The 14,267-nt window shown below is 44.5% G+C and overlaps 2 protein-coding genes and 1 long non-coding RNA gene across 5 annotated transcripts in view; 1 reads left to right on the top strand and 2 right to left on the bottom strand.

The window, feature by feature from the left end:
* TM9SF4 (transmembrane 9 superfamily member 4) overlaps nucleotides 1-5,140 on the bottom strand; it is a 54,662-nt gene extending 49,522 nt beyond the window's left edge. The window contains exon 1 of one of the 2 annotated variants that reach the window (XM_081096986.1): nucleotides 4,897-5,140. In XM_081096986.1, coding sequence (XP_080953112.1) covers nucleotides 4,897-4,911 — 15 coding nt within the window. In that variant the 5' untranslated portion in view covers nucleotides 4,912-5,140. The remainder of the gene's footprint in view (nucleotides 1-4,896) is intronic. The other variant, XM_081096987.1, reaches the window with a different exon arrangement.
* LOC308523240 lies at nucleotides 4,536-13,499 on the top strand. The gene is made up of 5 exons (XR_013996313.1): nucleotides 4,536-5,391; nucleotides 5,542-5,654; nucleotides 7,246-7,348; nucleotides 11,939-12,306; nucleotides 12,812-13,499. It is a non-coding gene; the product is annotated as an uncharacterized lncRNA (long non-coding RNA).
* Nucleotides 13,491-14,267, bottom strand: part of HCK (HCK proto-oncogene, Src family tyrosine kinase) — a 37,475-nt gene continuing 36,698 nt past the window's right edge. For both annotated transcript variants that reach the window (XM_081096988.1, XM_081096989.1), the window contains one exon: nucleotides 13,491-14,207. In XM_081096988.1, coding sequence (XP_080953114.1) covers nucleotides 14,005-14,207 — 203 coding nt within the window. In that variant the 3' untranslated portion in view covers nucleotides 13,491-14,004. The remainder of the gene's footprint in view (nucleotides 14,208-14,267) is intronic.

Genomic DNA, 14,267 nt, shown 5'->3' with positions numbered 1-14,267 from the left:
TTTTATCCAAGCTGTAAAAGGGAAACCAAGAGGCAACTTAATGCTATCTCTGCCTCCTCAGTACTTCCTGAGGGGATTAAGGGCACTCCTTTAAAAGGATTCCTCAGAGAAACACATTTGAACCAAGGCCTGGTGTCTGCACCAGGTCCAAGGGCACAGTGGCTCCTGCAGAATATGTGCCAGTGGAGCAACTCAAGATCAGACAGACAACACGACCAAATGACAAGAGCTTGGAAAGACCACAGAAACTATGATCACGGGGGGGGGGGGGGGGGGGGGGGGGGGGGGGAATCCATCTGGTTATAGGTATACCAGAGGTATAGGTGCATGAAATTCATGCACAGGTAAGGTCCCTAGGCCTAGCCAGTGATCAGGGCCAGGGCCTTCCTTCGCTCTGCACCACCCCCTGGTGGTCAGCGCCCATCATAGTGAGTGATCAAACTCCTGGTCTCCCAGCCGAACTCCCGAGGAGACACTTTGCATATTAGCCTTTTATATAGAGAGAGAGAGACTGGCAAAAGTCACCTTAAATCCAAGTATTCTAAACCACAAAAATTTTCAACCTGGAATTCAGAAAGCATCAAGTCCAAACCCATATGTAGAAACAAACCAATAAAGTCAAAGTGATTTCCACCCAGGCCACACAGTGGATCAGTGGCAGTGTTAGGACTAAGCATAGGCTGCTGACTCCTGTTCTGTGCTCCTTCCTCAATGCCCACCCCACATGTAAGGCCCAGAGGAGACAGCAATTTCCCATACATGGGACTGGTGGCAGAGTCTACCCCTCCTGCCCAATTCCACTACTAGATATAAATCCAAGAAAACAGAAAACACAAAAACCAGCACACTTATGTTCACAGCAATGTTATTCATAATAGCCAAAAAGTGGAAACAACCCTAAGACACATCAATGGATAAATAAAAGGATAAAAAGAATATGGTCTAGCGGCTAGACCGGGGTGGGCAAACTTTTTGACTCGAGGGCCACAATGGGTGCTTAAACTGGACCGGAGGGCCGGAGCAAAAGCATGGATGGAGTGTTTGTGTGAACTAATATAAATTCAAAGTAAACATCATTACATAAAAGGGTACGGTCTTTTTTTTTTTTTTTAGTTTTATTCATTTCAACGCGGGCCATAGTTTGCCCACGGCTGGGCTAGACTCTAGCCATACAATGAAATATTATTTGGCTATAAAAAGAAATGAAATACTGCCTTAGCCAGTTTGGTTCAGTGGATGGAGCGCAGGCTTGCAGACTGAAGGGTTCCGGGTTCGATTTCAGTCAAGAGCATGTACCTCGGTTGCAGGCTCCTCTCTGGGCTGGGGCCCTGGTCAGAGCTCGTGCAGGAGTCAACCAAACGATGTGTTTCTTTCACATCGATGTTTCTCTCTGTCTTTCCCTCTCTCTTCCACTCTCTCTAAATCAATGGAAAAATATCCTCGGATGAGGATTTAAAAAAAGAGAAATGGAATGAAGTACTAATAAATGCTTCAACATTAATTACCTTTTGAAAACATTATGCTATGTTTTTTTAAAAACCAGATACTAGCCCTGACTGGTTTGGCTCAGTGGATAGAGTGCCGGCCTGCGGACTGAAGGGTGCCAGGTTTGATTCCCCAATCAAAGGCACATGCCCAGATATTGGGCTCAATCTTCAGTAGGGGACCTGCAGGAGGCAGCCAATCAACGGTTCTCTCTCATCACTGATGTTTCTATCTCTCTCTCCCTTCCTCTCTAAAATCAATAAAAATATATTTTGTAAAAAAGCCAGATACTAAACACCACATATTGTATGATTTCATTTATATAGAATAACCAGAATAGGCAAATCTATACAGACAGAAAGTAAATTAGTGGTTGTGGAGAACAGGGGAGGGGTTGTGTGGGAAGTGACTGCTAATGGGGTTTTTTGGGTGATGAAAATGTTCTAAAGGTTGCACAACTTCGTGAATATACTAAAAACCACCAAACTGTAGACTTTAAAAGGGCAAATTTTATGGTAAATGAATAATATCCAATAAAAAAGGAAAAAGATAAAACTCAAAACAGCATGAACAATGATATATGTGAGAGTACACAGAATTTTATTCTCCAAATGGAGGTTTCTAGGCTCCTGAGATACCTACAAATGACATTTGTACATGGACATTTCACAAGTTCCACCATAATAACGTTCCCAAAAGCAGATTCCATATGCTCAATATTTCTATAAAGAGTGAGATGAGCCTGCCTCTCACCTCAGACCCAGCTAGCTCACCTTGGCATCCTGTAACTTTAGAGTCTAAACCCAAGGCAGGAGGAAGGCAGGAACACCAGAGAGAACTTCAGTTTATACCAACCATCCCCTATGGTGGGAGAACTCTTGTCCTGCAGGTTCAAGAAACACCCAATGTGCTAACACACAACTGGGAGGTGGCAGCCTCCTTGAGGAAGAAGAGTCATTCACTTCAAAAAGGGAAAAGGCCATAAATACTATCACTTCAAACTTGCACCTACAACCCTAACCTCCAAAACAAAAGAACAGGCCTGTTCCCACGGTCACTGACTCCACTAGCTCAGTTCCTCTTTGGGTGTACGACTTGCCTCCGAAACCCACACACCCCAAAGCAGATCCACTCGCATATGTCCCCAGTGGTTGTGAAACACCCTGTGTATAAGAGGGTGTGGGGACTGTTCTGATTCCCCAGTAAGTGCCCGGCACAGACCAAACTCAAGTCTATCTGCGACTCCGCTTGGCCTATTGCACAGACTCCCTTAACAAACTTACTTCCACTCCTTTTCATTATTGAATCAAACTTGAAGTTTCTGTGTGCACCCTTTGCACTGGCCTCTGTGGGTCGCTGTGTACATTACATCCTCAGTTTCTTTTTTTATTTTATTAATATTTTATTGAATTTTTACAGAGAGGAAGGGAAAGGAATAGAGAATTAGAAACACCGATGAGAGAGAAACATCGATCAGCTGCCTCCTGCACATCTCCTACTGGGGATGTGCCCGCAACCAAGGTACATGCCTTGACTGAATTCGAACCTGGGACCCTTGAGTCTGCAGGCCGACGCTCTATCCACAGAGCCAAACCGGTTAGGGCCACCCTCAGTTTCTTTACATCAGTTACTATATTCACAGCACTTAACACTATCTGACATTATCTTGCTCACGTATTTGTTTACTTGTTCTCTCTCTCCTCGGACTAGAAAAGCGCCACAAGGGTGGACCTTGAACCTCTAACTCGAAACCACATCCCTAGGCCTGGGCACAGAGCAGGCACACAAATATTTGTTGATTATATGAATGTGTTCCAGAAACATGTATGGCTAACTTATTTCCTCTTTAAAACCTCTGAACAGGGCAGGCATCTCCCATGCAATTCTATAAATGCCACTTTATTGAACTTTTCCCTATGGCAAGAGAGGGTGTGCCTTTTCCTGTGAGGTTCTTACGCCATGCCATGCTTGATCCGAATGCGGTCGAGGGAAAAATGGGTTTCAACAGGCCACTTTGGGGATTTTCCCCACTCGTGATTCAGCCTGAGATTTGACAGCACAAGGCTGAGAAACCTCTTTTACCCGGCCTCTGAGGCTCCAAATAAGGAATCGCTCATTAAACGAAAAGGATAAATTACCAGCTGGTTAACAGAAGGAAGGAAACTTTGTTATCAGCCAATAACCTACCCTTGTTGGGAGAAAGCCAACACCAGAGAATTTAAACAAGAATGTTCCTCTGTTAAAGGCAAATACCACTCCCTTTTCTCCGTGTCTTCCTTTGCATTCACTCTCCGGCTATTATCAGCTAAGGAAGCAGCATACAGGAAGACCTAGAAAGTCACTCTGGATTAAATGACTTAAATCTTGGTTCTGTCTGCTTGTTCTTGACAAGCAGAGTGTGAACCGAGCCTCCGGGGGAAAGACCATTGCTTCCGAGATCTACTTCCAAGATTTTGCACCAGGAGCCAAGTTCTGGCCCACTTTCCAGGCACCCTGCACACCTAACCACACACAGGCGGCGCCCTAACGAGCTCCATCCTGTAACCTTCCCCCGAACAGCGGTGTGGCCCCTGCAGGCACAGCCAGCCGGGCCAGTATAGTGTTTTTGTTGTTTTTTTAAAACGTAGGACAGACCACCTCCATCGGAGTCACTGGAGTGCTTATAAAACTGCGAATTCCTGGGCCTCGCCTAGCCCTAGGGAATTAGAATCTTCAGGAGTGGGGCTCCGGAAACGATTTTCAACATGCCGCCCTTCCTTAACCCCCTCGCCCCCAAACAACGTTAAAGCAGAGAGTTGACAGAAGACCGGAAAAATACTCAGGGAAGGGTCTGGGGTGGAAGGTGGGGGTGGGGTGGCAAAGGGCAAGCTCGGGGTAACCACAGCGGAGACGGGTGCGCGCAGAACAGGCGGGAGTGGAGGTGCGGACGGGGCTCTGGAAAGGGTCTGACACCGGCTGGAGGCTGGAGGCTGGTCAGAAGCGAGGTCGCTCCCACGGACTGGTCAGGAGGGTGGGGAGGCGGAGACAGCAGGATCTGGACGTGAGAGGGAGGAGCAAAGGCGGGAATAATGGGGGGCTCTTCAGCGGGGTCAGGGCTGGGAAGTGAAAACTGGAAAATGGGGGTCACAGAGAGCGGAGACCAAAGCAGGAATAGGAACCAGCAGAGGCGGTCGCCGAGACCTTTCCTCCGACCCAATGCCTCCCTCAAAACTCCAGGCCCTGACAAGCCTGAGTGCGGGGCCACGGCTGGGGAAGGGGAACTTTGGGGGAGACAAGCCCAGTCAGGGACATCCCTCAAGCCTGAGCTAGGGGTTCCGGAGGTGGCTCGGGGCAGGCATGGAGTGCCGGAAGATCCTGGGACCCCCCGGAGAACCCGGCTCCAGCTCGGCTCCCGGAGTCTCCTTCACTCACCATCGCTGCCGCCATCTTGGATCCACGTGTCGGCGTGATGACGTCAGCGGAAGTGGTGTTTCCCCGGTGATGGAATTCAATTCTGCGAGGTGCCGCTCAACTTCAGTCGCTCCTGTAGTTGCCGTATGGAGGGGCCAAGCCGACTTAGCTCCCGATCCGTAGCCTGGTCTGCGCAGTCAAGTCGCTGATTAGGGGGAGAGAGCCTACGGCATAACTTGGGGAGCCATATTAGCTCCTGGCAGAGACAGCTACTCCCTCTTCCCCACTGCATTGTGGGTAATGAGGGTTGTGCCTAAACGCACAGGTTCTCGGGGCACCATCTTTACTAATGGCCAGAGAACCGTTGCCAGGGTTACCTGAGGCCTTGATTTAGGTGAGAGGCGGATACCAGGATTCCAAGAGCAGGGTTCTACTCTGAGAATAATTTGTAATTATGCATTTAATTACTTGCTTGATTATTCTATATCCTCTCCAATAGACTGTAATACCTAAAAGGTAGGAGCCTGTTTATTATTAAACCTCACTCCATGTTCATCTGTAAAATGGGGAGGGGAATATTGTAATACTTTCATCATAGTTTTGTGATGAGGAGCTAATGACATAATGTTACATAGTTGTCATTATACTCTTATGTATTTCCTTCAGGCATTTGGAAGGTGCCCAATACAATGCACTATGTATTTGTTAAAGGAATGAATGAAAAGCAACGTCTTTAGCGGAGGAGGACATCTTTGAATGTGGACTTCACCATGTGTTAGGTAAGTGTGTGACTCTTGTTACCTGAAAGGTGACCTGGCCCAGAGTGGGTTCTTGACTTTGCGCAGGAAAGATTTCACAGCAGGAATCCAAGTGATTTTTAAAGGATGTTTATTAAAGCTGGCAACAGTGAAACAAGGAAGGGCCTAGGATAGAAGAAGCAACAATAGAGGGAGTAACTAGGCGGGGAAATGAGCCTGGGCTGGGCTGCTTTGGCTCACTAGGAAGTCAGAGAAAAGGGGGCAGTGGGGCCAAGGTCAGGGGTTAGCTGGGGAGGAGCAGTCGCTGCCCATTGCTTCCTGGTTGCAAGCCTCCTGGGGTCCCTTAGAGTGTAGGACAGTGATGGCGAACCTCTGACACGCGAACTCATTTTTTTGGTTGATTTTTCTTTGTTAAATGGCATTTAAATATATAAAATAAATATCAAAAATATAAGTCTTTGTTTTACTATGGTTGCAAATATCAAAAAATTTCTATATGTGACACAGCACCAGAGTTAAGTTAGGGTTTTTCAAAATGCTGACACGCCGATCCCTAAAGGTTCGCCATCACTGGTGTAGGAGATGCATGCCTGTGGGGAAGAAGAAGGGGCTGGGAAAGGCTGGACATACTCCTGGGAGGAAGAGGGAGTGTGCTGGGACCTTCAGTTTGAGGGTTTTTTAAGGTTGGGAGTTCAGGGGAGGTCTAATAGATTATTCATTAGTTTTAGGCTGATGTGCCAAAATGAGATTTATTCCCTTAACTTCATCTGCCCTTGGGTATGGTTGGCAAACAAATGGCACTTGGATTTCTGCTCTCTATCTCCCTGAGTAGAAATGAGCACCATTGTGATGGATTGTCCAGAAAGATGGTTGCCAACAAGTCCTCCCATTTTTTCATGAGCATGCTGTTTTTCCCTTCAAGAGGCAGATTTTATTTATCCTCCCTTTGAATCTGGCTGGTCATATCACTTGTTTTGACCAATAGAATGTGGTACAAACAACTGCCAGTTCTGGGCCTTAGCCTTAAGAGGCTTGGCAGCTTCTGCGGCTATCATCTTGGGTCTAAAGAAGTCTGGCTACCCTGCTGGAGAGCCACATGGAAAGGGAGGGAGGCCAGCCAACTCCTCAAGACATCTAGAAACTCCAGCTGAGCACTAGAATTGTGAATGAAGTCATCTTGGACATCCCAACCCCAGCTGAACTGCCAGCTGAATGCAACCACATCCGACACTATGTACAGTAGAAAAACTGTCCAACTGAGCGCAGTTGGTCTAGACTTTGGAGTGGTTTCTCATGTGCAATTGATCATTGAAACACACATCCGTTAACTCTCTCATCCACACAACCATCCTAAAGAATAGCTGAACAGATATTATTTCCAAGGGGAAGAAAGCTTGAGCGACTAGGAGAACTTACCTGGAACCTCATCACTAGTAAGTCATAGATTCCAAACTTGCAACAAGTTCTCCTGGATCTTGAATCCTGGGTGTTTTCTACCCTTTCTGGATGCTTGAAGAAGGATGAAGAATAAGGGGAAAAGCTTCACAAATGGCTTATTATTCTTCAGTATTTCCATTTTCCCCCCTCCTCATACTTTTTGTTTTCCCCCAAGGGTTTTCACATTCCCATCTCCTTTGGTAACATACACCAGAATCCTGGAACTTGGTGACCTGAGGTCAGATCCCATCCCTACCTCTCACTAGCTCCATCACATGGTAAGTTTCTTTTTTTTCCTTAAAAAAACTTTTTTATTGTGGTAAAATATACATCACATACAATTTATCATTTTAATTGCCTTTATTTTTTTAAAGATATTTTCAGAGAAATAGACATGGTTTTTTAAGTTAAAATATGTTTTTATTGATTTCAGAGAGAGGAAGGGAGAGTGAGACAAATAGAAACATCGATGAGAGAGAAACATCGATTGGCTGCCTCCCGCACACTCCCTACTAGGGCTAGAGCTCACCTGGGCATGTGCCCTGACTGGGAATTGAACAGACAACCTCCTAGTACATGGGGCAATGCTCAACAAAGTGACCTTGGCTGGGTATCTCAGTTGGTTAGAGCATTGTCCTGATATGCCAAGGTTGTGGGTTTGATCCCCAGTCAGGACACATACAAGTATCAACCAACGAATGCATAAATGAATGGAACAATAAATCTCTCTCTCTCTTCCTCCCTCTCTCCACTTCCTTTCTCTCTAAAATCAATTTTAAAACATTTTATATTTAAAACTTATCAGTTCCTAATCATTTTACTACATCTTACTCTTGAGTTATTTACATCTATTTTATGTGTAATACTGCTAAATGGTGTATTGCTGCATATTCCTTTCCAGCTCTGTGTTCAGCGGTGTCGGGTTGGTAGCAGAGCCAACGTATCCATTAACACAGTAGGCACAGTGCAGAAGGCCCATCATACTTTTAGGTGCCACAAAAATGTTCAAAAGAAATTTTTTTAAATCAGAAGGAAAAAATGTCTTCATGTATAAATATATTCATCTTGATATCAATGTAGTTGTCAACTATAATTTCTAATTAATTTAATATATTTATAAATAGAATATATATTTTATGAAGGAAGGTTCCAACAAAAGCAAAAGTGCCAAAGGCCCATGAATATCATAATACAGTTCTGGTTGCTAGTTTGAAATTGACCATGTTGAGACTGTTTATAACACAAAAATCAGCAAAGCTACAAATCAGGACTTGAATTATTGTTTCGCTATCAAAATTTTTCTGTAAAGGGTCACATAGTAAATATTTTAGGCTTTGAAGACCATGTTACTGGGTCACAACCCAGCTCTGCCTGTGTTACAAAAACCACTACAGACAATAAGTAATGGTGTGGCTGTGTCGCAATAAAATGTAGTTTGCCAAACCCAGGTCTAGACTTAGGTTAGGTGATGGAGCCAATGTTAATAATGCAGATAAACACATTAAGTGTGTTGTGTCTGTAGCTGTTACATTGTGATTAGCACAAAATTGTGACAGTATTGGAAACTCTTACCTTATTCAGCAAAGAAGTTGCTCATATCATCTACTAAGGAGTGAAAACATGCATACTTCATTATTTCATTTTCATCTTATTCATGAGTATAAATGAAACTACTAACCGACATTGATAACGGAACTATACTTGGAGAGGGTATGTTGTCAAGCAGGTTACCTCTGTAGGTAACTGAAGTTTAATCCTGTGGGGAAATCATGGGAAACAGTACAAAACACAAACTTCACAGTTATCCCAACCAAGAGGCAAGAGAGCTGGAGTGTTTATTTGTACACCAACTCCCAAAAGTCATTAGCTGAGGACTGATCCCAGAGGGCATTAATTTCTTAGCACTTTTGGCCTTCTTGGAATGCTGGCAGCTGAGGGGTGTGTGTGTGTGTGTGTGTGTGTGTGTGTGTGTGTGTGTTTGTTTTTTGGTGGTGTTGTGTGTTGTTTTTTTTCAGTTTTAGAGAAGGAGCCATTAGGTACGGTGATGCAGATAATGACAGCTAAAAGTCTAGGCCACTTTAAGGGATACTGACAGTGCATGCCACACCCTCTGAGGTACAAGTCCGGAGGATCGTCCTAGCTGTACGGTAGCTATGCCTCAAATATCTTGAGATCCAGGCACCATCTGGCTTTGCCATCCCTAGAGTTAATTCATTTTTCTCAGGGTCCAAGACTTCACATGCACATTCTAGACAGCATGATGGAGGAAGAGATGAAAAATAAGGGGCAAAGAGCCCACATCTGGAAGGGGCTATACCACACTTCCACTTACAACCCATTGATCAGAATGTAATCACATGACCACACTTCGCTGCAAAAGGGAGTGGGAAATGTAGCATTCATTCTGGGTGGTCACATGCCCCTGATAAAAATTCTGTTTCTCCAGAAGAAGGGGGAACATGGAGGTGGGGATAACTAGCAGTCATTGCCAACCTTCAAAAGGGAAGGATGCAAACAGAATGTAAATCAATATAGTCTTATGTCAGATATACTGTGATGAGGACAGACACATGACAAAATTGAGGGCCCAGGTTGGGGAATAAGAGGCAGTTTTTTCAAATCACAGGGGAAACCAGTGCTTTCTCTATATTTATACTTAAAGCCACAGCTAGAGGCTAGATTGAAGCAAGTCATTAACATGGGGCACCTTCCAGGGGAGAACTGCATATAGAGTCCCAAAGAATTGGTGGCTCAAAATTCATCCCCATGTTTTGTTTTATTTATTTATTTACTAGACCTTATGTTTTAGAGCAGTTTTAGATTTACAGAAAAATGAGTGGAAAGTACAAAGTTCTCATATACCCCCTCACCCAGCCCTAGTTTCCCCTATTATTAACATCTTGCCTTAATATGGTATATATGGTGCAACTAATGAGCCAATATTGATACAATATTATTAACTAAAGTCCATAGTTTACATTAGTGTTCAATCTGTGCTGTACATTCTATAAGTTTTAACAGATATATAATGATATGTACCTACCATTAAGAGTATCATACAGAATAGTTTCACTGCCCTAAAAATCCCCTATGCTCTACCTATTCATCCCATCCCCTCTCTCCACCAAATCCCTGGCAATTGCTGATTTTTAATGGTCTCGATAGTTTTACTTTTTCCAGAATGTCATATATTTGGAATATACAGTATGCATCCTTTTCAGATTGGCTTCTTTCACTCGCCAATATGCAGTTAAGGTTCTTCCTTTTTTTCCCCCCCCTTTTTTAAAAAAAAATGTTTTTATTGATTTTTAGAGAGGTGAAGGGAGAGGGAGAGATAGAAACATCAATGTGAGAGAGAAACATCAATCGATTGCCTCCTGCACGCCCCCTACTGGAGATTGAGCCTGCAACCCAGGCATGTGCCCTGATCAGGATTTGAACTGGTGATCTCTTAGGAGCATGGGTTGATGATCAACCACTGAGCAACACTGGCCAGGCTTCCATGTCTTGATAGCTTATTTCTTTTTATCACTGAACAATATTCCCTTATGAATGTACCACAGTTTGTTTATCCATTCACCTGTTTTTTTTTTAATTTAATTTTATTTATTCATTTGAGAGAGAGAGGAAGGGCAGCGGGAGAGAGAGAAACATTGGTTTGTTCTACTTATTTATGCATTCATTGGTTGATTCTTTTTTTTAAAATATATTTTATTGATTTTTTACAAAGAGGAAGGGAGAGAGAGATAGAGAGTGAGAAACATCGATCAGCTGCCTCCTGCACACCTCCTACTGCGGATGTGCCCGCAACCAAGGTACATGCCCTTGACCAGAATCGAACCTGGGACCCTTGAGTCTGCAGGCCGACGCTCTATCCACTGAGCCAAACCGGTTATGGTCATTGGTTGATTCTTGTATGTGCATTGACCGCGATCGAACCCACAACCTTGGTTTATCCAGATGATACTCTAGCCCACTGAGCTACTAGACCAGGGCTATCCATTCACCTATTGAAGGATATCTTAGTTACTTCCAAGATTTGACATTTATAAATCTACTACAAACATTAGTGTGTATGTTTTTGTGTGGGTATTTGCATTGCTGAATTGTATAGTAAGAATATATTTAGTTTTATAAGAAACTGTCAAATATTTTCCAAAGTGGCTGCTCCATTTTGCATTCCCACCAGCAATTAACGAGATTTTCTGTATGTTTTTTTTCACATCCTTACCAGTACTTGGTGGTGTCAGTGTTTTAGATTTTGGCCATTCTAATAGGTGGGTAGTGGTATCCTTTATTATTTTAATTTGCATTTCTCTGATGACATATGATGTGGAGCATCTTTTCATATGCTTATTTGCCATCTGTGTATCTTCTTTTGTGAGGCACCTGTTCAGCTCATTTACCCATTTTTTAGTTAGAGTTGTTTATTATTGAGTTTTAAGAGTTCTTTGTATATTTTGGATATCAGTCCTTTATCAGATAGGTGTTTTGTAAATAGGTTCTCCTATGTCAGAACTGGCCTTTTCATTTTCATTTCTCTGTCTTTCTTAGATCAGCTTTTTAATTTTAATCAAGTCCAATTTGTCAGTTTTTTTTTTCATGGATCATGCTTTTGGTGTTCTATCCCCATGTTTTCACCTGTCTTTTCTGTGACCAGAGGGAAATATCAGAGTGTAGGGCAGTGTAAACTGATAGAACAGGAGGGCATGAGTTGACTCCTGGATCTTGTCCATTTAGCAATAGGCTCCAATTCTTGAAATCATGTTTTAGTCAGCTATTTCTGTAATAATGCTATGTAACAAAACAACCCTAAAACTTAAAGGCTTATAATATTAAGCATGTATTCCTCTCTCACATGTCCACAGGTCACCTGGAGTTCAGTTGATTAAAGCTGGGATCAGCTGGATTTAACTCTGCACCACATGTCATTCATCTTTCTTGGACCATGTTCTTTTCAGGGCAAAAGGCTGGAGGGGAAGCCAGCCCCACAAGCACATTGTAAGCCTTTGCTTACAACATGTCTTCTAATATCCCATTGGCTAAAGCAAGTCTCATGCCAAGCTCAACATTAGTGGTGTAGAGAAGTGTACTCCTCCTATGGATTACTGAACAGCAATTCAATGTACCACAATCATGAGTGCAGATTCCTATCACAGAGCCCTGTGCTCTGCTTCAGATACCCAAAGACACATCCCAAACAAGAAAACAAGAGAAAAATTGAATTACCAACTAGGTAAGTTGAAACACTGATAGCTTTATTTTCCACTGTTTTTTTTAGATATATTTTATTGATTTTTTTACAGAGGGGAAGGGAGAGGGATAGAGAGTTAGAAACATCGATGAGAGAGAAACATCGATCAGTTGCCTCCTGCACACCCCCTACTGAGGATGTGCCTGCAACCAAGGTACATGCCCTTTACTGGAATCGAACCTGGGACCCTTCAGTCCGCAGGCCGACACTCTATCCACTGAGCCAAACCAGTCAGGGCTTTCCACTGTTCTTATATCCAGTTTCTAAGGTTAAGACCTGTGCTACTCAGGGGTACAGAATCAGTTCAGTATAGGGTTCCATGAGACCCTGGTGGGTGCTATCATGTGGATCCTTCAAGGAATGCAGTAATATAGAGGTATCATTTGTGCCCATTCCACTGTCACCTCTTCTCATTGCTCCCCTCACAACAAAAGCTGACTTTCAACTGTGACAACATGCCTCCTTGTCTTCTCTGCTTCCTTTCCAGGTCTCCCTCCTGTCCCCTGAGAGCTTCCCACGCAGGGAACCAGATACCTCGCAGCAGCCCCATCTCCAGGCCCCAGGATTCCTGCAATGGTGGATACCATCTTAGCAACCACAGTAGCTGCTTGGCCATGGGAAATGCTCCCAGTGCTGTAGAGATCCACCAGCTCGTGTAGCAATGTGGTTTGGCCAGACAGTCAGGGTCCCAGAGCATGAAAATCATTCCTGTCATCCTGGCAGACCCAGCTTCTTGGAAACCCATCCAGAGTCCCACTGCCAGTGTGGTAGGCAGAATATTGCCCCCCTCTCCCCCCCATCCCGACCCCCACACACAAAGGTCCATATCCTAATCCCCAGAACTTGTGAAGATGTTACCTTATATGGCAAAAGGGACTTCACAGATGTGATAAGGATCTTGAGATGGAGATTAGTCTGGACTATTCAAGTGGGTCCAGTGTAATTACAGGGGCCCTTATAAGAGAGAGGGAGGCCGGAGACTCAGGCAGAGATATGATGACTGAAGTAGTTTGGAGTGAAGAGCGGGAAGGAACTGTGCAGCCTCTAAAAGCTGGAAAAGGCAAGGACACGGATTCTCCCCCGGTGCCCGCAAAAGGCAGGTGGCCCTGCCCACCCGTTTCACACTTCTGGTCTCTGGACTGTAAGATAATAAATCTGTGTTGTTTCAAGCCACCAAGTTGGTGGTAATTTGTTGCAGCAGCAAGAGGAAACTAACACAGTCAGCAACTATTTGGGGCAGTTTGCATATGATACTCTACTTCTCTGTACTACTGGTTTCGGGGAGGGGCCTTCCCCATTTCTGACTTGTCTAGCAAAAAGGCAAATAGATATTCAGGAACTAGAAGAAAAGCTGACCTGTCAGTAGCCTTTAGCATTTCTATCTTTTATTTAAATATTTCATTATTTTTAAAGTTTTCTATTCAAACCACAGCTGTAACTGGAATCCAAATGTCCCAGGCAACAGAAATATAACTTGGGGTCTCCTGAGAATGGCAGATTGTGGATTGCTAGAGTCAGAAAGAGATTGTCCAGTCCAGCCCACCCACTTGACAGATGAGGAACCGAGGCTGGAGTGAGGGTGGGTGTCTGGGAGTGAGAAGGGTGAACGGACGTCTAGCAGATGGCTCTGGTGAACCTCACAGGCACCGCCTCAGAGCCTGGCCCTGCCGTGGTCCCCCATCACGGCTGCTGCTGGTACTGGCTCTCCGTGGCCGTGTAGAAGTCGTCCAGCACACTCTGGATGTATTCGAAGGTGGGCCGCTCCTCGGGGCGGTTCTTCCAGCAGCGCGTCATGATGTTGTAGAGCTCCTCGGGGCAGTGCTCTGGCCGGGGCATGCGGTATCCACGCTCCAGCGCCCGGATCACCTCAGGGTTTGTCATGCCTGAGAAGGAGCCGTTACAAAGGGAGGGATTGGCGATGGGAGTCCAGGGGAGGCAGACAA

The sequence above is a fragment of the Myotis nattereri genome (assembly GCF_964212035.1).
Source record: "Myotis nattereri genome assembly, chromosome: 8".
Lineage (NCBI taxonomy): Eukaryota > Metazoa > Chordata > Mammalia > Chiroptera > Vespertilionidae > Myotis > Myotis nattereri.
This window is presented reverse-complemented; position numbering and strand designations above follow the sequence as displayed.